Source organism: Octopus bimaculoides, chromosome 11 (assembly GCF_001194135.2).
Source record: "Octopus bimaculoides isolate UCB-OBI-ISO-001 chromosome 11, ASM119413v2, whole genome shotgun sequence".
Classification (NCBI taxonomy): Eukaryota; Metazoa; Mollusca; class Cephalopoda; order Octopoda; family Octopodidae; genus Octopus; species Octopus bimaculoides.
In genome coordinates, this window is record NC_068991.1 from 43,393,422 (window position 1) to 43,420,631 (window position 27,210).

Consider the following 27,210-nt stretch of genomic DNA (forward strand, 5'->3'; position numbering starts at 1 on the left):
CTAAGGCTTTTTCCCACCTTTGTGGCAATTAAAGAAAGGCCTGATAATATGGCCTTGTGTAAGAAATCATTGCCATTGTTGTGTTTGTAAAATGTTTTATATTGACATGTGTTGAATGCTTCTACATATTCAGGTATTTGCATAATATGTGAGAACAACTGTAAATGTTGATGACTATCAAAGTGGAAGTGTTACTTATTTTATATGTAGTCTTACAACTAGTATGAAAAAAGATTTATGCTATACACAAAAGTATATAATATAACACCTGTTGGTGTGTGTGTGTGTGTGTGTGTGTGTGTGTGTGTGTGTGTGTGGATCTGATTAAGAAGGAGTTTATATAGGAAACCTTTGTTTACAAAAACTGTCAAGGTTACTGGAATTACTAATAGCCTGAGATTAGACTACTTAGAATGATCAAGGAGATTAACAATTCCGGTGGCAAGTTCAAACATGCAACCAATCATTTCATGAAATCACCAATGTTTTAACTTCCAATTTATAAATAAATACCATGACATGGTAACTGAGTAATATACACATATTATTAAGAAACAAATACAGATGAATCTTTCTTAATATCTGAAATACCAAAATACTTTAGTCTGTAGTTGATACAAGTTACAATTGGCTATAAATTAAACCCATTTCAGGAAATAGTCCTTCCAAAAAAAAAAAAAAGTTTTGCAGCAGAAATGAACTCAGTAGCTCTAAAGTGGTAGCCCAAAATATTATCCATTAAACAAGACTAGTGTCTAGTTAATTTTTTTAAATGTCTTCAGAATTTATTTATTTTCCAGAGTTGCTGATCTCTCAAAAAGTCTTTCAGGCAAAGATACACAAACAAGGCTTGATACAATTTGGCAAAATTACAGATGATCTGTTAAATACACATCTCTCAATGATCATGTAATTTTTTTCCTTACAAAAGGATAAGCAAACCTACATTTATAAAGTCCTTTTAATCACAGGGTCTCATAACTGGTATGTGTCTTCCCTTTCTTTTTTATACTTAAACTCAGAACTTGATTAATTATGCTCTCATTAATAAAGTACAGTACCCCTTTATCATTTGGAAGCAAAATGGATATGTATATCTGGCTACCAGCTCAAACAAATTACCAACTTAGAAGCATTTTGTTGTGTATTTTAAATGCACATGCTTTAGTTCACCTAACTGTTGAGAACAGAAACCAGATAATTTGAAAATGCTGTTGAAGTTAGACTTGCATCTAGTTCAGGAGAAAATTTCCATCACAAGTTTAATGTCATGATAATTCTAACACAAATACCCATATTGATATAAGAAAAAAAATTCCACTCGTGTTTAGATTAAAAAAAAAGCATAAAAATATAGATTCTAACAGGTTAGTTTACTTTTTCTTTTGTAGGTCTATACAAATTTAGAAAGTCACTTTGATAGGTTGTTTCTTGGAAACAAAAGATTATATAACTACTTTCTAAGTCAAATATTTTTATGTTATCTCCACAATGGAATAAATGTTGGAAAAAAAGAAAAGATATTGTTTAGTTAGTTTTCACTCTTTAAGGATTTTTTCACTTTCCTTTTTACATGCTGTCATGGATCAATTAATTCTACCAATCTAGATATTTTTAAAATTGAGTCTGTAATAACTTATTTCTAATGTTTATAAATCAAATGCAGCATGGTAGAGAGACCAAGGTTTAAGTTCGGTTTGTTAAGTGGAAGAGTATAAGATACTTTGCCCAAAAACCTAATTACAAAAGCTGACAATTGATAGCTCCAGCAAGCTTTGACTTCTAAATTCTTAATTTAAATAAATTTGATAATTTCAAAATAATTCCTCCATTATAAGAACATAATAAAAAACTTCAAGACTGAGTCTAGTCATTTTTTTTATAAAATTCACATATCGTTTGGCATGAGACAACGTACGAAAAACGAAAACAAGATAGACAAAAATATAAGATGTGGGTGAAAAATATTTGTGATAATAGCATTTAAGTGAAAGGTTATCTCATGTGATGGCAGCTCTGATAGCAACTATCTGTGTATTTATTAAAACTCCATCAGACCAATTAAGTTGATGGTTAAGATAAGCAAGGTTAAGCAGGCAGCCATAAATGGCTGGCATCCAGCAAACTCATATGACCAATTTAGTAACGATTTGTAATTCTGTAATCAGCTAGACTTCAGCAGGAATCTTGATAAGCTACATAAATGGAAATAGATAAAGATGTTGAACTCCCACCCGCAAATAATGAAAAAAAAAACAAAACAAAAAAATCTATTGAAATAGCTATTCAACAAAGGGGAACAGTGTTAATTTCTTTTCGCTTAGAGAGAAATTATTCCAACTGTGTTAGGTATTATCTGAGAGAGAGAGAGAGAGAGAGAGTGCTGAGATAACTTTCATAATGAAATGTTCTCAATAGTATTTTAAGAAAAATAAAGGGTTAAATAAATAAATAAAATCCTGAAAAGAAGCAGTTAATGGCAGACTATCCAACTTCTGTGGTTATAGAAAATCTAAAAATTGGAATAAGGATGATGATTATCATCACTATGGCTTGAAATTAAGATAAACAGAAACAAAAGATTAAATAATTTACAATGTCCTTTTCCAGCTTTTAATCAAAGAAAGTCGTAATTGCAGAGACAATCTTTACACAGTAATAATCAGAAGGCTTTGGCATCTTCAAAGGCTTTATTCTAGTAATAGCTATATTCACAATCATTCCAACTTCTATCCATATCCTTTCATCCTCATATTTTTCCTTAAATAATAAGTCTTTCATTTATCAGTCAATTCCATAATATTCATATTTTTCTTTTAATTGTATAATTTTTCTAGATTTTAATTATATTTTTTCTACATTTTGGTTAAATCCTAAAAATATTACTTGATTCACAAATTGAGATGACTGTAAAAAAAAGTTTTAAAGGTCAAAGTAACCTAGCTATAAATAATCAGCTTAAGCATAGCATTTCTTGCACCTGGATGTAATATCAACCACTAAATGTGATACAGGCACCCCCACCCCACGAGTTACAGCTACCTCAGGTTACATATTTTGTATCAATGGGAATTGTAAAGTATGACCACTAGTTTCAGGATATGATCTGTAATTTTGCTCCTTCAGAAACTTAGGCAAATTTCAAGATTTATCTTCTTAGCCAAAAGGCTGCTTTTCACTGTTTTAACTAAGATCACAATAGTTAATTTGCAAAACTATAACCACGATACATACATATATACATATTTGTGTGTATGTATATGTGTGTACATGCAAGTTGATGAAATTTTTCACTGTACGTGTATTTGTGTATATCTTCTTGGATCAAAATGTGTGCCTGTGTATCAATCTATATAACTCAACCTTCACCACCCTATCTATCATCAGCACTAAAACCAATACAACCACTACCATTACCAACACAGTAACTCCTGAATGACAACAACAGCAACACTAGTGTAAGCAAGATAGGCAGCTTCATCTGAAATTTCTTTTAAAAATCCAGAGATAATATAGTATTCCAGTCTATTTTAAATGTTGAATTCAATGTCTTTCATCTTATGTCAATGAGGATCAACTTAAAACTAAATAGCAAGAATGTAATTGACAAAACAATGTTACCACTACCAACACCAACATGAAAACCAATATCATTCAACTACAGTAGTAAGGCTGCAATTCACACACATGCAGCATCTTTCAGAGCTTGTTGCTAAGTCAGTTCTTAACCAAATGGAAAACTATTAACGTTTTTGAAGAGGACTGGTCTCTAGCTACATTTTGGCATAAAAGAAATTGAGATTTGGTCCAGTAGAAAAAAGTTTACATCAAAATTTGTAGTGACATTATAAGAGAGTAAGTAACGCCACCAATCAAGTTTAGATCTAAATAACTTTTTTATTTTAAAAGCAAAATATATTTATCTTAGCTCCAATGATAGGTGAAAGTGTGAAGAATTTTATAGTTTTGATCCCATGCAACAAAAATTTGTGTCAAAAAAGTTGCGAGGTAAAATATCATGAAAAAATATATAAGTAAGGCAAAAAATTGGATTTAAGTATAATTAACTTTTTTATTTTAAAAGCTATCTATATTTTAATTAAGCTTAAATGATAGAGCTCAATTCAAGGAATCTCATGGTATCAATCTCATGCAATGAAATTTTAACCCTTTCGTTACTAACCTGGCTAAAACTGGCTCTGGCTCTGAGTACAAATGTCTTGTTTTCATAAGTTTTGAATTAAAATCTTCTACCAAAACTTAGCCACAATTTATGTTCCTAACACTAGCTGAATGATAACTAAGTTATTTTACTAAATTCTTTGTTATATTTAAAGTAATTGAAAGAAACATAGAGCATCTAAAAATAAATACAGTAACGAAAGGGTTAAATGGGTGATAATATAGTTCTACACTTTTCTATGAATATAGTTCTAGGGGACTTTTGATATATGTCACCGGCATAGAAAAAGTTTAATTACCAAGGAGCTGATGCTGTTAGAATGAAAGTAAACTGAGAAAGCTGATGAGAATATGAAAATTCCATCAACTCCACTTCATTTGACTGCAAAGAATATTACTAAAAAGGTTGATACTTGTAGAAGAAGGTCTGCAAGCTTTTACTGATAAAAATCCTAAAGGTGAATGTAGCATAAAAATTACAAGATGAGTTTACAAAGAGCACAGTTCCTTCACTGAACTTTACAAAGAGATGATGTACCATAAACATCACATAATTTTGTACAAGTTCTTAGCTCCACAAGTAGGTGATGATAATGAATAAGATAGAAGATGGCATCTCTCATTCTCTCAGTAACTCTCGTTCCACCACCACCCTCACTGAATAGTCAATATCTTTTGTGGTGATAAATAAGAATCCTAATAAATATGCTATTAGGATTCTACTATGCTATTAGGATTCTTATTTATTTCCTAATGTATTTCATGTCAAATGTTTTGTGCATACATATTATACTGTGCATGCTAAGAAATTCTTATTTGCATGCATAAAAGTGGTTGCATTGATTGTCTCCTTTTTTTACCAAAATCATCCTTAGGAAGGCATTATCACTTTATAACATAAAAAATTTACTTATGGGATTCTGCATTACAAGATTTTTCAGGAATGCATTAATGGATGTATATGTGTGTATGTGAGCGATTCCTCTATTTTGGTTGGCTGTGAGGTAAATAAACTAAAATACTGCAACTTGAGGCAGTGTTTCAATTTGTGACCTTCAACTTAAGAGTCAAACATGTTAATAATTCTACCAAGATATGTTAAAATTTTCTAATTCTTAATTTTTAAAAATCTTATCTTGCTCATTTGTTGAAAAGTTTTATAATGGTTAGAGAGAGGGTAAGGTAGAGAGATGAAATAAAAACTGCATGGGTGTGTTCTGGATACCACAGTGAAAGATCTTGGCAGATTATATCAACAGCTGATAATAATTGTTACAGCTAAATCATAAATGCAATAATGTATGATATCACATCAGGAATGGGAAAACAAGAATTTGTAATGCTCATATCTTCTTAATGTTAGAATTATCACAAAACCTCTATACATGTACAAGAAAAATATTTCTAGTTAATTACTTTCATTGACTTGCCAAAATTGCAGCCATTTTTTTTCTTTCAGTATCAGTTCAACTCATAGATCAAGCATGATTACATCGTTATAGATCTTGGCACTGACTACCAACAACCTGCTACCAGTTTCACTGAAGTCTAACTATACCAGCTAATATTTCTTAACACTATCATGTGTCCTTAATTACCCGTCTTCACTAATTTTTATTATTTTTAGAACAAACGTATCATGGTGGTTGTTTTTAGTATATATATGAAAAGCTATAATCATTGCGTATTAATTTATAAATGAATGTATCTATCATACAAGTGATGCTGTTTCCATTCTTTCATGAATCCATATTCAGTTATATAGGGAAATATGTTGTTGGGAAATTGGAGTTGGTGAGAGCAAGGGCATCCAGCCATAGAAAATTTACATTGGTACAGGCTTAGCTGTGACACCTTGGGCAAGTGTCTTCGACTATAGCTCTGGGCCAGCCATACCCTTGTGAGTGGGTTTGATAAATGGAAATTGAAAGAAGCTGTGTGTGTGTGTGTGTGTGTGTGTGTCCATCCCCTTTTCTTGACATTGTGTCATAAGTTATAAATGAATGTATCTAACATTCTTTCATGAAACCATATTCAGTTATATAGGGAAATTAGTTGGAGTTGGTGAGAGCAAGGGTATCCAGCCATAGAAAATCTGCTTCAACACTTATGTTTGAGCCATGAAAGCATGGGAAAGAGGACATTAAATGCTGATGATAGGAACATGTTCTAAATTACATTTAGCATTTAATAAGATGCTGGGTTTCAGGGTACTACTGTGAAGACAACCTCACTGTTTTTTTCATTTATACAGTAATACCATTGCTGGAAATTAAAGAATTTAAAAAAGAAACAGAAGTCCTGATTGTGTATATGTGAATGAATGAATAATTCCTCAGCTCCCTAATAAAATGCATTTAATTATTATCAGAAGTATAACACTTAAGTTTTGATGGATTTGTAATGTTTCATTCTTAAATGGTGCTATTTAATATTACATAGCATACAGCAAATTATTTCCTTTTTCCTAACATCTGAATATTTAATAACTTGCTCAAATTTTCATGCTCATAACTTTTGATATTCAATTAATAATGAGTGAGAGAAGACAATCCAATATTTATATAGATATAGTAGAGAAAAAGTTCTCTTTAAAACTTGTAGTACTGTTTCTTTGGTCTATCTAACTAATAATAAAGAACAAAATAACATAAATTGTCAGTTAAGTGGTGCTGCAAATAATAGTTAGGACACAAAAGCAAAACATGAGACACATGTGAACCAACTGACAAAATAGAAGTAAATTTTCAGTTGCTGAAGTTATTGACCTTTCTGAAAGCAACATCCCATTTTAAAGTAAATTATTGCCATATTTATGCTAAACACAGTCTTTCATATTTTCTCATGTTGATATCAACACAAGTGGTAATAAAAGTAATCAGGGCAAGTTATTAGGAAGTGGGGAAGCAACAGCTGACAAGTATGGTAATTTTGTTTTGCAAAATATAAACATTAAACAGTGCTAAACAACAAACAAGTAAGTACTTTAAAGATTTCCTTTTTTTCAGATTAAATCTATGATTAGCATGCATGCCTGTTAAGAGCCATTTCTCTTCAGTGGAAAAAAATTCTAGAGACAAGAAGAGACACCTACAATATTCTTTTCTACTCTAGACACAAGACCCAAAATATTTGGGAAGGGGGCCAGTTGAATAGATTGATCCCAGTACGCAACTGGTATTTAATTTATCAACCCCAAAAGGATGAAAGGCAAAGTTGACCTTGGTGGAATTTGAACTCAGAATGTAAAGACAAATGAAATACCACTAAGCATTTCACCCGGCGTGCTAACATTTCTGCCAGCTCGCCACCTTTTGACACCTACACTATTATATTTATGACCATGTATGAGTAAACACAAATGTATAATATCTCTTAAATACTGAAGAGCATTTAAAAAGAAATATTCTGGTTTCATGACCTTAACCGATCTATGTTACATAATATTCTAGCAAGTCCTAATCTTAAAAACGGTTTTAGATATGTAGAACTTTACCCAAATACACAATAGAAAGCAGTGGATTTAAACTCAAGATCATAGTCACTAGGGCATTTCATTACTGCACGAATGCATTGAACATGTATTAACTTTTCAAAATACTAAAGGCTGTAAATTTTTACTGTAGGAGTTTTTTTTTGATTGAGTTAATTTCAGTACATGACTGCTACTGATTTTATTAATACGAAAGGGATGGTTTGTCTGGCACTCAGTCCATTGATTACTTTTTTGCTAAACTGCTAAGTTGCAAGGATGTAAACAAACCTACACCAGTTGTCAAGGAATGAGAAACAAACACAAACATGCATGCACATGCACACACACACACACACACACATGGATTCAATACAGTTTCTTTTATTTACCATGTTCACTCATAAGGCATTGGTTGACTTGAGACTATAGAAGATGCAGTACAGCAGGATTGAACCTGAAACCATCTAATTGCAAAGCAAGCTTCTTACCACAAGACCATGTCTGGTTTTTTGATTATTTCCAAATATGTCATGGAAGCTATTTGCACATTACTCTAAAAGCAATGAGAATTACTTCTGTGTGATGATTTAAATTTATTCAGTGCGTACTAAATTCATTAGCTCCTACTCAGTTTATGTAAGTTCTTAATTAGGCTTAATGCTGCCCAAGGCATGAATTAACATACAAATGTTCCCTGAATTTCAAATGTAAGAATTATCTATTTTAATATACAGTTTACTTTAGTCATTTAAAAATATAATAACTGTCACCATTGGTAAACTACAGGGGCAAGTTAAACCACTTTACCTATCCATGATACATACAATTACTTTAACAAAGACACATATCTTTTAGTGTTCTTATAAAAATAATCCAATTGAACAGCAATGGAGGACTATGAGTCAGCTTTACTATAGCAGATCTATGAAATAAAGGTAACTGATTAAACATTAAGCACTAACAAAAAGGCCTGGTACATTAGGCATTATATTTTTGTTGGTTTGTTCGGTTTGTGATCATATTGTATACTCATGCAATATTTGGTCTGTGTAAAAGTAAACTGTCTGAGTGAAGGTACATTTCATCCAGTTAGTAGGCAAAAACCTATTGTGGTAAGTCTTAGAGATTTGTAGTGGTGACTGGGAATTGACACTTCAGCAAAGTTTAAACCTAAAAAGCAACTGATCTTGTTGAATATATGAACATTTGAGAAAGAGTGACTTTTACAATGTTGGAGCAGTATTCTGGTGCTTTCAATTTGTTTAGATAAATAATTGAATAGACAACATAGACTGAAATCTGACAGTATTTTGGTTTTATCATAAAAAAAGTCATGCCATTTACAACGAAAAGATTTTGTTAATTTATTTGAAACATAAAACATTTTCTAGTTCAATATGCTCACAAGATAACTTTAAACAAATAAGCAATAAAAATGCACAAACTTACAATTCTTGTCGAAGTCTCCGCACTTTGGCTTTACAATCCGCTAATTCAACAACTAGATGATGTTTCTCCGGACTTCCAGTTGTCCAAGTAGTATTTCCCTCAATCTGTGATTGGTAAATTTCTTGTTCTTGCTTAAGTTCCGAAACAGCCTAAATTAATAACAAAAGAGTAGAGTAATTTCAAGTGATATTTTGTAATTACAATAGAGGTAGATGGTGGTTCATCTTACTTCTTGCAACCAAAGCTGTTTATCTTTCTCAACTCTACTATAAACATCATATACAATCTTTCATTTTACAAACATCACTGAGATGTTCCTTTGCCTTCCTTATATTCATGTGGTACAATGCTTCAAGCTCAATATTGACAATATAAATCTTATTTTTCTAACATAGAGGTTATGAACAGGAACTGAATAGTATGTAGGAAATATAACATTTCCCTTTACTGTTTAGTAAGAGAGGGAGGGCCAGCACTCATGACTTTTTACTTTCTAAGTACCTCTGAGACAAATGGGAGGAAGCGGAAGTTACCTACAGACTGGAAATCTGGCCCAAATGCTTGCAACAGGTAAATTCCACTAAAAACACCAAAGGATCAGGTAGTGGTATTAAGCTAGGCAACAGATTAAGTCTACAACTCAAGAACTTCAAAAATAAAGAAATGGAACATATGCTGTGAGGCATTTTGTCCCATGCTATGTGGATGGTTAAGAGAGAGATGGCTAGCATTTCAGTTGTTCAGTCTTTTAGAGTTAACACTTAACTATTCAATACAATGAAGCAACAGAGTATGTACAATAAAACAGGTCACAGAATCATGCTATGTGATCAAAAAGATTCATTATATTAAGGAAAATTCCACTCTTATTAATACCAAGCTTAATCTCTATCAATTAACACTAAGACATATGTGAAGATGATATTGAATGAAACAAGGAGAAAAAACAGCTTTTAGATACATTCTTTTTTAAAACGATTTATAAAAGAACAAAAATAGAAAAAAAAGTGTATGAATATATTGGCAAATGAAACAAAATTACTTCCATTATAGAGAAATGGCTATAATAAAATAGTTGTGATGTGTCTCTTTCCCAAAAGTATTAATAACCTAGGTAGTTCCAAACAAGAATTGAAACCTGAATCAGTTCATCAGGAACTTATCGCAAGTAATTCCAAACAAGAAATGAAACCTGAATCACAAGTACAGTTCATCAGAGACTTATCACGTACCCCAAAGTTCTACAATTTCAGTTGATGAATGAAATTAAATCTTCGCACAAAAATAAATCAAGCTCATGTAAAAGTGTTTGTAGTTATTAAAAAAACAAGACAAACCATTTCTAAGTGCTTGAATAAGTTATTGAAAGAAAAAAACAAGGGAGAAGAAACTTAGTTAAACAGTATCCTAGAAGTCATTAAATGAACAAATGTCAAACAAAGCCAAACCTCTGGCTGTAATATTTAAGCCCCTCTCACTCCCTTTCCATAATGTAAAGCAACAATCTAGTTACTCAAGCCAATAAAAGGACAACAAAGGGTGCAAAAGTTTGAACAATAGTAATCAGTATATTAGTGCACTTGTATTAAGTATATTTTTGTTTTTTGTTTTTAAGGGAATACAATCAATAGGCAATTAGGAAGATTAACTGTAAAGTGCATGGTAATTATGTTGATCATATGCAACTGGGCAATGGAGCAGAACATTTGAAATAAATACAGTAGTGAGTGCATGGGATGTATCACTGAGTCAATATTTGTTGGAAGGTATAATTTTACTGTAAAAGTGTACAAGATTTTTCTCTTTGTTTACCAAGAAAAGTCAGTCAGTACATTTTTTGAGAGAAACAAATTTATAATCTGATCACCTTTTTCAACTTCAAATACATTGTTTTGTAACTCAGAATCCTGGCAGATTGATATAAACTTTCAAAAGGATAAACAAAACCCTTGTAGTAATTCATCTAAAACAGACATTTTTAATGAGAAAGAAAACTATATGGAATTGTTTTTCAGTGAAGCCATCTCATATTACATCAAAACTATAATGTAACATTAATCTACTGCTTTGTTACAACATAATTCAAGTTGTACCATATGAACTTAATGTCATATTCTATAAGTTTCAGAATCAAATTAAAGAAAGCTAAAAAAATGAAGTAGGTTAAATCGTTAAACTCATTTTTAGAAAAATGAATTTTTATTCTCTACAATATTTACACCAACACTAAGTTTTGATTGATTTGTTCTGCAATTGTCATCAGTTGCTTTATTTCTAAATATGTACACAGTGTGAATCTAAATTCAAATGAAAAATTATTTCTAAACTAAAGAGTAATAAAGTTCTTATCTTATCGAGGTTAATTGACTGAGAAAATATCATAATAACAACTGGTCTCAGACACCTAGATAGTTAATTGAAAGCCGTGTGTGTGTAAAAAACATGAAAGCTATGTGTTTAAAGTGTTTTTTGTATTACTTTTGTCCTTAGGCAAGGTAAATTGCTATTTGAACATCAGTGCTGAAACTTCTCAGGTGAGTTACTATAGTCAGAAAGAGCATTCAGCTATGTAAGTATCTGTTTTAACAAAACATTTAAAATAAGAGATCTATCTATTTTTATGCTGACAAAATAGTTCTTGGGACTAGTGCTTAAATCAAATTTATAAAATGGTGCCGTTGAAAAGGAGCAAGTAACAGATAGACAGTAAACTACAATAAGTCCTCAATTGTTTGAGTCTGCAACATACTTTTGATTCTTCATTTAAATTATTTTATATCAAGATTTTCCAAAAAGGAATTAGTAATTCTTTTGGGAAAATCTTAGTTGTCACACACCTTCCCTGTCTCTTCCTCTCAAAATTTTAGGTGATCAACTAGAGAAGAAAGAAAATAGTGCACCACTCTAGTCAAAACTTCTTTAAAAATACTATGAGATCTTGGTAGTTTTGCAGAAGAACTGAATATACAAAATTATTGTGATTTTTTTTTAATATTTAAATTCATCCAAATCCCATTCCAGAGAATTTTTGCATATTCACCTGAAACTATTTAAAACATACTCAACAATTACAATCAACAGAAGTAATTTGCAATTTTATCTAAAATCTTTGGAAATCTTCCAACAAAAAGAAATGATAAATATATTCCATTTGTTTCCTTTAATAAAGTTTATTTATACATCTTGAAGTGTAGTTTCAACCCTAGCAAATTAATGTTAACTCTGAAGTCTTTGTTATCAGGATGTGAAATGCCCACCAAAATAACTCAAATTACCTCAATACATAACCAGACACATAATCTCTTTATGCTTATTGTCATAGATTGCTCCACAAACAAGCAGTTTATAATTAGGAACTACTAACACACCATTCTATATCTGTTTTTCTAGGTCGACATGACCTGATGGGTCATCAGTCTGAGTCTATTCTTATCTGGAGTCATTGCTATCTTGGATGGATCAGAGACCATATCTTGCTTGTACATTCCATGTTTCAGCATGTTTGCTACAGCAAGAGGGTCTTCTTATTACTGTGTTGTATCTAGGGAGAGTCATTAGCCAATATTATTAACACACACACTGGTTCAATTCCACTTCTTTATTACAACTGGTCACAGATGTTGTTGGTAGCTAAAGATCTACACCTGTTAACCACTTTAGATTATATTCATATTTCAACAATTCTATTAATATGGCTACCTTATTAAATTCATTTCCCTACATTACAGAAATCTTAAGCTTACATTTCCTTTTGTCTTCAGAACCTAAGACCTATTATCATCTGCTTCAATTATGAAGTAAAAAAAAAAAGAAAAAAAGAAAAACAATAATGTAACAATGCAAAAGGCTCCTATTCATAAAGATGAAACTATAGGGGGTTGTCATGTTATCAGTAAATGTAGAGCAATGTATGCATAATATTCTGGCACAGACCACAGACTTATAAGAAACAGCTGAACATATAATTATATCAGATGTAACTCATTAAAAATGAAACAGTACAACAAGGCAAAGTGAAGGAATTGGCTTAATGTAGTGACTGCTAAGCAAATTAAAATATTTATATAGAACTAGCTGAGTCACATAATAAAAGAAGAGAAAATAAGTATTTATTTGTTTTAAGACAATTTTTGAACTGGATTTGTTGTATACTTTTTTCAATATATAACAATTATAAAGAGAGTTGTATGTAAAATCTTATTAGTTTTATACCAACTTTGACCAGAACTAAGATAATGATACTATACGAATATACAAATAACATAACCAAATTTCATTTTCTATCTATACCGAAATTTATGCTTTGTGGATAGTTAAAATAGGCTATTGACACGCAGTTTGGCAGGTTAAGCATCAAAGGAAAATCCTTTTCTGACATGAGAGTAAAGCAATCCAATTTTATAGAAAAAAATATTGTTTAACATTGGTTTAATGGTTTTGCAAGACTTGATATCACAAGATGTGATTTGACTAAGTATTTTACAGCAGAAAACATCTTCCATCTGTTTGATCAGTCAAATGTAAAACCAAGTGGGATACCTACTGACAGAGAGGTGGCCTAATGCCAATCCTCTATGTCAATGTGATTTAGTACGTTATTTCAATCTTTTATATCGTTTTTGTATACTTATGTCATATAACCTGTTCCATAATGACAGATTTGAAGAGATAACACTTATTTTTCCATTTAGTTGAAGGAAAAATTATGCCCATAATGATTGGAAGTTCTTTGAGGCTGGTAAGGTTATTGCAACTGATGTTCACCTTTAAGCCCCATTAGTCGATTAAGGAAATGTAAGCAGGGAAGAGATTCAAGAGTGTTACAGTACTAGATAAGAAAAATTTGAAAATATTTTATAAAGGTTTGATTGGTAAAACAAAACCAAGCTGATGAGTGGGGTAGAGGTGGTACATTGCATTCTAGCTCAGAGACAGAGAGACTGTTACAGTAACAGTAGAGAGAAGAAAGAAAAAGTGTAATTGTGGGTTTTTGGTTTTAGTGAGCTGGTGAATAAATCATTTCCAATTAATTGCATAGCTCCTTTGTGGGGAATTGTAGGGTATGTGTGTGTGTGTGTGTGTGAAAGAGAGAGAGAGTGTTGAGTGTGTGTATGGCAGAAATACCATCTACCACATGGAAGCAGTACATAAATATAGGTTGCACTTGAGTTTTGTAGCAACTGACCTGGGAATATATTTTGACACGAGTTGAAGTTTAGCCGTTGGTTTGCCTAGATGGTGAGAATTCTCTTACCATCAACTTTTGAAAAAGTCTGCAAGAGTTACATTGCTGAATTAGTGACTAATTAGTCAGGAATGTATAACCTATCACTATAAATGCATTGAATTTCAGAGAAAGGTGTCTCACTGTCTTTATTATTAGGGAAAAAACCCAGTTTACTTTATAAAAGAAACAAAGCCAACAAAAGTGTTTAAATTTAAATTATGCCATTATCAAAATATTTCCAGCTATATTATTGCATACCTACTCCAGTAATTAATCTGGCTGCATACGAATAGTATATGCTTCATGGACAACTGTTCTTGCTCACTGGATAATTGCCCCACTGGGCAGTTACCTGCTGATATATGTAGGTTGAAGCTGTGTTAGTTTGAAGTTGCAGTGTAGAGTGAAGTTGTAATAGGACACAATCGCAATGTAGATTGAAGATGCAGTATATGTAGTGTAGATTGTGGCAATTGTCAAAGGGGACAACTGTTAAAGGGAATTTATCTAAGAGCAGCTTTCCTCTAAGGACAGCTGTTCAAGGGTAATTGTCAGTACACAAGTATCTGGGGATAATAGTCATGATACCAATACCTAACTTGCTACTTAACTCAGCAAATTACATTACAGCACATAATCCATATACTTACTTCAGCAAGTTCATCTCTTTCAATGATGAGTTTGTTTAAATGATTAAGAGATTTTTCCAAATAGACATCCAGTTGCTCAGATGGGCCAGTGGGAAGTACAGTTTGAGTGTCATCAGTTACCTATCCAAAATAAGTGATTACACAAGTTAGTCTAAAATTTGAACATTTGTGATAAGTTAATTTACCTTCTCTAGAGCAATAGAATTTTTATTGCTTAGAGATGCTCATAACATTTCAAAGATTATTTTTCAAATATTGTTTCCATTTGCTTTTAATTTTTATTAGTTTGCATTGCAAAATTTGCACCAGTGAGACCTAAACACAAAAATATAAAATGCCTATTTTAGCTCTCTAATACTTGTATGAATTCACTTCATCATATTTCAAAGATTGATTTCTATTTCATCTTTTAAAAGTGACATTAGGCCCAAAGGTGCACAAATACCAAAGCCAATATCAGATTTCTATTTATTATAATTAGTCTCACTGATTAGAAAGAAGATTTTTACAATGAAGGATTGAAGTACAGCAGCTGTCATTAATTAGTCACACTTGTTAAACTTTGAAAGAATTAACAAGCATGATTAATTTCATTATGCTAAGACCTGAAAAAGCTTTGAAGCCAGTGTAATTGTTTCTCATTATCTCTGATACATCAGAACATATAAAACATACTTCAATTCATTTTTGTTTTCTTGGTTTTAAAAACCCAACAAGTCAGTTAAGCAATATAATATGTACTTATATACTCTAATAGCATATCTTGTTGATATTGTAAGTCTCCTTTCTTAAAAAAAAGGAGACTGAAGTTAAGTATTCTGACATACAAAACCATCTTCTCAAATAATGAGTTAAAGGATAAGCATTAGGTTATTTGTCAATAAGAAAACGAATGCAGGAATGTGCATCATAAATGAAAATCTGATCTACTTAATGGGAAAAAAAAAATTAAGGCTTACATTATTAGTAGAATTTAGGAAAGGCTGGAGATATCAATCAATATATATTCTTTTCGAGCATTGGGCCTCACAGAGGCAAAGTGACTGAGTTCCTTTCAAGTGTTGGACCTCACGGAGGCAAGGTGGCCGAGTTCCTTTCTAGTGTTGGGCCTCGTGGAGGCAATGACCAAGACCTTTGGCATTATGTCATGCTTGAGAAGAAGACTCATCAAGCCAAGCAAAATCAGTCGTGGCAGATACCGGTGTCATGCAAACTGGCACCCATGCCAGTGGCATGTAAATGCACCCCAGTGTCATGCAAATGGCACCCGTGCTGGTGGCATGTAAAAGCACTCATTATACTCTCGGAGTGGTTGGTGTAATGAAGGGCATCCAGCTGTAGAAAACCATGCCAAATCAAACTGGAGCTGGTGCAGCCTTCCAGCATGCCAACCCAGTCAAACCGCCCAACCCATGTCAGCATGAACAATGGACGTTAAATGATGATGATATAAAAATCCACATATGCATTCATTTATTCACATATGCACACCACACACAAATATATATGCACACACATACACACACATGCATATACTCAGACATACATGCATAGACAAGTATAAATATACGTACATATAAATATACATACACAAATATATTTATATTGAACACAGCTAAAACCATATTTGAAATCATCATCATTCTCATTCATTTTAATGTCCAAAGTTCCCTGTTATAAACTACAGAAAAAAAACTGTTTCATCTTGTCATTGTAATTATATTTTTCACATTTTTAAAAATAATATTTAACTTACCTCCTTTATAAGTTCAACAATTGCCTGCTGTACTTTAATATCTAAAGTTTTAATCTTCTCAATGAAGTATTCTTTACGCTCACACTGCACAGCACAACCAAGTACAAGTAAAAGAGCTTTCTTTAACTCTTCAAAGCTAGCATCTGAAGTGTAGAATGAATAGATATGCATAAGCTTCAACTGAAATGTTAGGATTGAATATCTGAAATATCCATTTTGAATAATAATCAAGAAGCATTCATTATAATAGAACAGATTTACAAAATATTAGTAGAATTAATTGACTGAAATCATACTGACACATCTTGGTAAAGCATTATTGTTTAACTTAACCCTATAGCATTCAGGTGACTGTCTAATGTAATGCTTATTTATTCACATTGTTTTGAATTAATCACACATTAACTCAAATCTTTGAAATTTTGACGATGTGATTATTTTTAGAATGAAATTGTAGGGTAGGTATGAGAGGCTGGATGTAACCAGTTTGAACATAAAACAGAATATTTGGGTTGGATATGGCCAGTTTAAAAACTAAAGAGTTAATGATTTATCTAGTTACCCAGTTGTAGACTGAGATAAAGTAATTTCTCAGTGTCACATATTAGTGCCAAAAAGAGAAAAAAAAATTGCATTTATCAAAATATGAATAAGCAAAACATTACCAAATCTTTGTTTTTGTATCTGGTTTGCAAGATTCTTTATGTGAATTCATGTGTTGAAACAAATTTTGTTGTGTCTAGGGAGAGTCATTATGCCAATATGATAAACACACGTAAGGAGTGGAATTGAACCAGTGTATGTATTAATCATATTGGCGTAATGACTCTCTCTAGACACAACAAAATTACCAAATCTACCATGAATCAGACAGAATATAAACCAAGGGACTATGTTACTATAATTTTTTTGTTGTTATAGTACTACATTTTATTGTATTATTGTTAGGGATATAAATAAATGGTTTTAAATAGAAAATTAAATTTTGTTTATGTAAAAAAATAGATAAAATAACAAAAGAGACTGTACTTCACAGAGAAGATGAAAAAGGACCATAACATTTGGTGAAAAGTTGTCCAGGAGAAAACTCGCACAATCCATGCAAACAGAAAACCATCATTATTACTTTTTGCATCCATTTTCCAAGCTGGTATAGGTTGAACAGGTCATGATGAGCCAGCTTTATGGTGTGATTCTACAGTTGGATGCCCTTTCTAACACCAAATTGCATCTGCTATTAAAAATATACATCTAACCCATGCTAGGACAGAAGAACAGAGACCAAAGTGAATGAATAGACAGCAACACTAGAGAGGTTATCATGCCCTCAGCAAGACTGAAGAATTATCTTGATCCTATGTCTGCTTAATTTTGCTAACTACTTTACAGAGTGTACTGAGGGTATTTTATAATAGAACCAGTGCTAGCCAAGTGACCTTCCATCTCATAAAATTGAAGAGCCCTCACTACACTATAAAGAAGAATAGAAGAGAGGGTAATGACAGATTTTGAATTTAGGGTGAGATGTGAGAGAAGTGAAAGTATGATAGGAGGAGTAGAGTTACTGATATGAAAGGGCAATAGAGAACAGTAACAGAAGAGATAGTATAGTGAGAGTAAAGGAAGAGACAGTAATGTTAAGGTCTGATGAGAGCAAAGTAGTTATTGATTTGGTGATTAAAAAGGGAGCAATTGAAGGAGAGTTGATGAGATGGGTAATGGTAAGAGAAGCGTGTTGTCTGTTAATCATAACTTTGGAGAGAAAGAGTGGGGTGAAAGCTAATAAAAGTCTGCGAGTGGAGGAAAAGATCCCTCATTTCACAGGCATTGTAGTATGGAAGAGAGAGAGAGAAAGAGAGAGAGAGAGAGAGAGAGAGAGAGAGAGAGAGAGAGAGAGAGAGAGAGATGAGGATAGTGTAGGGAGGTTTGAATAGGGAAAAAAATTTAGTGCATGTGAGCAGCATGGTACTGTAATTATGAGGAGAATGGAGAAGGTTGAATGAAATTAAGAGAGAGAGAGGGAGAGAAAGATAAGAGGGGTCAGGAAGATAGAGGTGCAATAAGAAGAGGTTGATAGAGAAGAGAAGCAGGAGAATGTCACAGAAGCAAGGGTAGCAGAGAGTATGTGAGGAGGGGGTACTCATTGCTAACTCACTCTAGCATTCTCTTCAGCATGCTTGCATAGAAAAGTGAGTCTTCACTAGCAGTGTGCATCTCCATTCATTGCAGTACTTTGTCATCTTTTTCATAAGATTCAGCATCTTGACAACTTAATCCCATGTCTTACTAAGTATCCATATTCCATGGGTTCTACTTCCTTTGAGCATTCATCACTTTTCTTTTTGCAGCTATCATCATCAGGATGCATCATATGCCAATACCTGTGCAAGCTTCTCTCTTTCATATGTAAAAGTGATGGTAATGGTGATAAAGACGATGATGTGTAATATCTTGGCTATTATATTCATATTAAATTTATCTACTGCTCTCTCTCTCTCTCTCTCTCTCTCTTTCCCTCTCTTTGTTAATTTCTCATCACTCACTGCCACTCCTTTCAATATGTCTTAACTATTACCAATATCACTCTTTCCCATTCCTGTGCACCAGATCTATCATCCATCTTTATTGCTATCCATCACACTTTCTTACATTATTCTCCTCTCTCACTTTCTCACTCTGGATCTTTTCTGAGAAAGAATGGAATGAATGAATGAATGAATGAATGAAACAATGCAGGGAAGAGTGGATTTCTTTAGTCTTGCCAAAGAGGAGAAACTTCTGGTACTAGTGAATGAATGAATGGAGACAATACAGAGTAGAGAGGATTCTTTAATCTTGTTGACAGCAAAACCTCTCTAGTGTTGCTGTCATGATAAAATACATTCAGTATACTCTAAACAAGGTTGGCAATAGGAAGAACAGCCAGCAATAGAAGCCATGTCAAAAAATTGAATGTGCAGGAAAGATCTGTCTAACAGAAAAGTACTCTGAATACTGGCATTCCATCAATTACAATGAGGGTTCCAGCTGATCTGATCAATGGAACAGCCTGCTCATGAAATTAATGTGCAAGTGGCTAAGTAACTTTAATGTAATTCTCAGTGAGATTAAGTGCAACACAGAATGTGTCAAAGCTGGTCCTTTGAAATACAGGTACTACTCATTTTTGCCAGCTGAGTAGACTGGAGGAATATGAAATAAAGTGTCTTGCTCAAGGACACAACATGCTGCCAGATATTGAACTCACAAACACCTTAACTAAGCTATGTGCCTTAATACCCTGAATAAAAACAACTAAAACTCTGAATAAGAAGTAAGTTAAACCGTGACAATCTATGCTAGCATGAAAAAGTACACATATGATGATGATGAATAAATTGTGCATAAATAAAGAATAAATGATTTTTTTAGAAAATTAAATTGGTCATTAAATTCAATTTAATAAAGTTTCTAGCATAAGAAAAATAATTTCATAAAATTTTTAACACCTTCTGTCCCTAAAATGATGGCATTTTAGGAGTGGTGAGTAAGACAATTCCAAATTAGTTATTTATTCAAGTAGTATGAAGTAGAGAAGGCATATATATATATACATACTAGCAGAAATACCCGGCTTTGCCCGGGTTAAAGAGAATAATGAAATCTAAAAACACCGTCTAGACTACGCAACCCTCAACTGTTAGTAGCTACGATACCATATTTCTACATTAATAACTCTCCAATCCATGCCAGCATGGAACATAGACATTAAGTGGAATGCCAGTCTCTCATCTAGGAGGGCCTTGAAATCAATGTTACCAACTGGGGACTATGTGTGTCGTAGTGATAATAAAAAGACCCAAAGGAGGTCTGCAACGAAATAATTTTACTCAATACTTTGCAAGTGAATCAGTGGAGGCAAAGATGCGTCTCATTTACTTGACAATTTATGCATCACATTGCAGAAATCACAATGTAAGTATATCTGAAAGGGTAGTCTTACACTCTACTCTCTAAGTGCCAATAACATATCAGTGTTGAATCAATGTATATGCCCCTTCCCTGTAAAAGTTGACCTTGTGTCTATTTAAAATAAATCAATATTCATATTTCATATGAAACAAAAATATTCCCTTCATAAACTTAGTTAATTACAAATAAAAAAGACTATTTTGCAAATAAAAAATTAAATTGATTTTTTTCTTTTTGCAATTTGATTAAAATTTTCCTATCATTATATCTTTTCATACTTGTTCATGGTGGATGGGAATATTCCATATTGCTATGTTTAGCTTCAAGGTTCATAGTTGCAGCTTCTTAAAAAATGTCTGACATGTATAGTAAAAGATGCATGACTTGATATGCTGGAACAGATTCAGTCATAATCTAAATATTTAGTCATCAACCTCTACACTATGAAAGAAATATGCAGCCATTATTTCATGAAATTCTAAGACACCCAACCATTACTGATAAAAATATATGAATAAATAAAATAAAATCATTCAAGTTGATTTCCAATATTTTTTTTCATGTTAATAATATTGTATGGGACATATCTTAATGTCTCACAGACTCCTTTTGTAACCATATACTTAATTGGATTGGGCAAGGTATGGGATAGCAGAAAATAGAAAGATAAAAGCATTTATTGCACATGAGAAATGGAGGGGAGGAAGAGAAAGAAAGAGGAAGAGAGATACATAGGAAGAGAGAGAGAGAGAGAGAGGCAGAATAAAATTAAGAAAAACTAACCCTTTTCAGGTTCTCTACAAACTAACTGAATGTTAGGTAGTCTCATGATTAAAATTTGTTGAAGGACCTCCTGTAAAAGAAGAAAAAAAATTAACATGGTAAAAAAACATTTAAAAATTGTTAAATTCTCAAAATCAATCACTCAAAAGTAATAACATATTTCTGAAAACTCAGTCTTAAGTTCATAATGCCTAAAATTTTGAAAGTAAAATTATTTGTAAATTTATTTCTAAAATTATTTGTAAACTCCATAGTTTAAACAGTGGACATTTTTCATATTGCCTTTTTGATCCAATTCTGTCAATGTAATGTAGAAAACAATAATTATGTTGTGGCTATTACAAGTGATGATCAAATGACTGATCTAGAAATAGTTAATTTTGGTTCATATTAAATCAAATGAAAAGTTCTTACTGTGACATGAAGTTACATATTTGTAGAGAAATGACTGAGTTATTGTAATAGTTATCCCTTTTCTAAAGTGGTGAGTACTGCAGATTGTTTCAACAAGAAATTGTTCAACAAAAATATCTTGCTACTACATACATTCTCTAACATTACTAAATACTAGAAAACATCCAAATTTTTATATGATTAAAACCCAATAACTCTAAGTGAAAAAAATCCACACTAACTGTCGGTTAAATAAATATGGACAACAGCTTTTGAATACTAAAAAGCAAAAGTGAAAATCCAAAGAAATAAAACTTCCACCTCATAATATAAAGTTGATTCCATCAAAATTGGCTGTATATATCATCATTTAACATCCATTTTCCATGCTGGTATGGGTGGGACAGTCTGACAGGAACTGGCAAACCAGAAGACCACACCAAGTACTGCTGTCTGTTTTGATGTAGAGTCTACAGCTAGATGCTCTTTTATTCAGTTTACATTTAAGAATTTTCAAATTGCACTCTGGTGTGTGTGTGTGTGTGCACGCGCTCATGTTTGTGTGTTTACTTTTGTGTTTTTCTTGTTTTTCTTGTCTTTTTCAGGACACTGATTTGATGGATTGTACATCTTCATGAATTTGTAGCATTTGTATTATAGAGATTGATACCCATTCGTTTGTAAAGCCACAACGGAAAGGGAAAACAGTTTCTTTTAAAAAGATTGCAAAGCAATGAATTATCAAAAGTGTTAGAGTTCAGGCAAAACCATTGTCGTCATTATTTTGTCTGCTTTCCATGGGTAGGATGGTTTGAAAGGATCAATGGCTCACAGAACTATGTCCTGCCCTAGTGTCTCAAATGCTTGAGGTATTTAGTTATGAGCATTATTATTGCTATGGATGAGGGCAAGACTGTGCCAGAAAAAATGCTTAACAGCAATATTTGTTCCAGCTCTTAACATTCTGAGTTCAAATCCTGCTAAAAATTTTGCCCTCCATCCTCCCAGGATCAATGGGACAAATACTCTCTCCTCAAAATTGCTGGCCTTGTGCCAAAATTAGAAACCATTATCAATATTACATAGGAGGTAAATATATGACAGTTGCTTTTTTTTCTGTAAACAGTCCATTAACTATTTTTCATTTGAATATTTGAAAAGTTAAATATATATGAAACATCAATATTGCAATTTCCTTTTTACACTTCTTCATAAGAAAGTATTAACAATGATTATTTGTAATTTTAAGTTGAAATTCAAGAGAAATAGCAATGAAAAAATTTAACCCAAAGCAAAACATTTGATTCATAACAGACAGAAGTGCGTAATCAGTTCAGCTAAGGTAATTTCATTGATCTTTTTTAACATATTCAGTGGCAGTCAAATTTTAAAATGCATATTGAAACAACTTTAAAAGTAATGTTCACACACACGCAAGACATACATAAAATTTTGCCCAAGTTTAAAATCTTAAAACTGTTAAAAAAAAATTAATTAAGAAGTGGAAGAGAAAGAGGGAAGAGCTAGAGAAAAAGAGAGTGGGGAGAGAGTCAACTAGAATGAAAGGAAAAAAAATGACTATAAAAAGAAATTTAATGTTATTCTGTGATATAGATAAGACTTCATTCTATGATAGCATAAAGTTAATTTTATGAAGAATGAACACTGGGTTTTGGACTGAACAAACTGAATAAATTACATTTTGTTAAAATTTCAAAAATTGCTTCTTTTAAAAACATATGAAGATATATAGAAGAATTCAGATATAATATATGACAGAAATGGCATTATGAATAAATATATACATATAACAAAAAATTGCTTAACCCTTTGCCTGTTCAAAACATTTTCATAAGTTTGTCTTAAACACCTATGCTTGTTTTATATGTTTTGAGTAATATAAAGCTTTCCTAAGTCCTTAATTACTCTGGTGGTTGAAAAAAATTAGGAATGAGTATTGAATACGATACATGGACACCAAGGAAATATGTCTCATGTGTCACATGAGATACACAAGACAAGTAAAGGGTTAGATAAGTAGTTAACAATTAAAGGAAAAAATTAAGTATAGATATTGAAACTTGGGTAAGAAACAAAACGTTTTAGTGAAGTTTTAAAATCTTGAGTCAATTTTACTTTAAATCTACACTGCAAACAGTGTTCCAAAATAAAACCATCGTTAATTAAATGAACTACACTCTAAAGTACATAAAAAATATCCTAAGTTTTAATGTTCCAGTTTACTAATGCAGATTTGATCAATCCTTTCTCTCACCAATGACAATTGAGATTGGGAGGTGAGATGAAATTTATGAAGCAAATACTATACAGTCATGTAAAAACATCAGATGCTTTACTTCAGTTTAAACATAAGAAAGAATGTTTTAATTAAACAAAGCTAATACAAGTACGCAAAAATCTGAAGGTCAACAGAAAAAAACAAAACACATACCTCCTTGCATAAGAAGCTCTGTTGTTAAGCTATCCATCATATCAGTAAAATCCACTATGTTATTTACACTATGAATATATATATATATATATAAAATGCTTGAGATCAAAATTGTAGGAGCAAGTAGCTACTACAATTACTGAATATTATCCGCATAATAACTTAAACGAATAGAGTACTAAACATTTCTACTCTAGTTTATTAGACTGTGACCACTTGTCATATTATGCACACAATTCTATTTTTAAATATTTAGTGTAATATCAGTTATATTTAGTTTGTCACCACATTGTTATTGTTAAGGTAGTGAGCTGGCAGAATTGTAAGTATGCTGGACAAAATATTTACTGGCATTTCTTCCAGTTTTACATTCTGAGTTCAAATGCCGCCAAGGTCAACTTTGGCTTTCATCCTTTTGAGATAGATATAAGTACAGTTGGATACTTGTACTGATGAAATCAACTTACCCCTCCCTTAAAATTGCTGGCCTTGTGCCAAAATTTGAAACCATTATCATTGCAATACATTGATACACTTGTGAGAGTATCAGACTTGTATTTCTTCCATCTCTTTACATTATGAGCTCAAATCTCACTGACATCAGCTTTAACTTTCACCCTTCTGATGTTGATAAAATGAAGTATCAATCAAGTACTGGGGTTGATTTTATCAAGTGCACTCGTTATTGTGGGATGAATTAGAAATTATGAGGGCAATGAAATGGCAGAATTGTTAGTGCTGGAAAAAAAAATGCATTGTAGATTTGTGCTGGCACTTAATAGTTTGAGTTCAAATCCTATCAAGGTCAACTTTGCCTTTTATTTCTCTGGGAATGATATAATAAAATACCAGCCAAGTAATAGGGTTGATGATATTGACTAAAGCCCTCTCCTCAAAATTTCTGGCCTTGTGCCTAAATTAGAAACCATTATTATAATTACTATTATTGTAGAATCGTTAGTACACTGTACAAAATGCATAGTGGCATGTTGTCTGTTTTAATGTCCTGAGTTCATATTTCGCCTAGGTCAACTTTGCTTTTATCCTTTTGGGGCCAATAGAATAATTTCCAGTTGAACACTGGGGTCAATGTAATTGACTTATCCTCTCCTCTGAACTTGCTGACCTTGTGCCAAAATTTGAAACCAATATTTAGAGTGGCAAGCTGGTAGAATCATTAGCACGCTAGTCATAATGCTTGGCGGCATTTTGCCTGTTTCTACATTCTGAGTTCAAATTCCACCAAGGTCAATATAATCAACTTACCCCATCCACGAACTTATTAGCTTTGTGCCAAAATTTGAAAACATTATTATTATTATTATTGATAATAATAATAAAATAAAATACTGGTCAAGTAGTGGAATTGATGTTACCAACTGACCTGCCCTTTGCCCTAAAAAAAACTTATGACCGTGTGCTGAAATTTGAAACATTGTTATTATTATTATTTTTACTTTTATTAATAAGGCAGCAAGCTGGCAGAATCATTAGCATGCTGGGCGAAATGCTTAGTGACATTTCGTCAGTCTATGTTCAGAGTTCAAATTCCGTTAGGGTCAGCTTTGCCTTTCATCTTTTCGGGGTCAATAAAATAAGTACCAGATGCACACTGGGGTCAATATAATTGACTAGTCCCCTCTCCCAGCCTATAGTAGAAAGGATTAGTTATTATTATTAATAACAATAATAAATATATAATAATAATGATCATTTCTATTATAGGCACAAGGCCTGAAAATTGGAGGGAGGAGGTAAGTTGATTACATTGACCCCAGTGCTATACTGGTACTTATTTCATCAACACTGGAAGGAAGAAAGGCAAAGTTGACGTCATCAGAATTTGAACTCAGAACATAAAGATGGGATGAAATACCGCAAAGCATTTTTGCTCTATAAGCAGGATCACAAAAATAACCTCCAATATGATAATGACGATTAAGGCAGTGAGGTGGCACAATTGTTAGCACGTGGGGCAAAATGCCCTAGCAGCATTTCACCTGTCATTACATTCTGAGTTCAAATTCACTGAGTTCAAATTCGTCTTTTTGGGGTCTGTAAAATATGTACCAGTTGAGCACTGGGTTCGAAATCAACTTATCCCCTCCCTTGAACTGGCTGTCTTGTGCCAAAATTTGAAATCATTATTGCTATTATTATATCATTATCATTGGTATTACAGATATTCTATAAAAATGTTAGCTTACACTGATTTTTGTTACGTTTCATATCTGAGACATCAGATGTAAACAAACAATGAGATTGAAGGTGAAAAGGGCTAATGGGCATATATGCCACACTTTGGGAGTTTTTTCCCCTTTGTCATCTATGAACACATTGCTTAAATAGCCACTAAATACAGCAGTATAACATTATTGGATGTACCATTACTGTTATTATAACATGTTTCCTGAAGTAGCCTCAACATCATTTTTTTTTTAGAATTTTTAGAAATACTGAGCTGAGTGATGTTGAATAATACATGGCTTTCATTTTTAAGTACAAAGCTCTTTTTATTTTTTTTTAGTAGATTAGGAAAGAGTTAATCATTTAATCCTTAAGCTTGACAAGAACAAACGTTTGAATAATCAATTGCAAATCCTACATCTACTTTGAAATATCAGAGTCAGAAAAATGAACCAATAGTGCTTTGCAGAAATAAGAAATTATAGTTTGTGTCAATCAATGAGTGGAAACTGAGGAGACTGAACTTCTATGATCATGGAGAAACAGTCACTGAGTAATAAATATTTAGTGCACATGAACCAGAAAGGTATATCAATAATTTGGAGGCCACTATTAATTTGAATGTATCCCTAAACAATAAGTAATATTATAAAACCAGTCTAGAGAGAGGAGAAGGGAGAGTGGGGAGGAAGGAAAGTGAAAGAT

The 27,210-nt window shown here is 32.3% G+C and overlaps 1 protein-coding gene across 12 annotated transcripts in view; it reads right to left on the reverse strand.

Annotated features, from left to right (window-relative positions):
- LOC106881190 (girdin) overlaps positions 1–27,210 on the reverse strand; it is a 176,959-nt gene that overhangs the window by 83,102 nt on the left and 66,647 nt on the right. For all 12 annotated transcript variants that reach the window (XR_008265197.1, XR_008265198.1, XR_008265201.1 and 9 more), the window contains 4 exons: positions 21,474–21,543; positions 16,740–16,882; positions 14,984–15,103; positions 9,107–9,255 (listed from right to left, as the gene is read on the reverse strand). Coding sequence is in view for 3 of the 12 variants with exons in the window: in XM_052971764.1 (XP_052827724.1) it covers positions 9,107–9,255; positions 14,984–15,103; positions 16,740–16,882; positions 21,474–21,543 (482 nt within the window). In the remaining 9 variants the exon portion in view is untranslated. The remainder of the gene's footprint in view (positions 1–9,106; positions 9,256–14,983; positions 15,104–16,739; positions 16,883–21,473; positions 21,544–27,210) is intronic.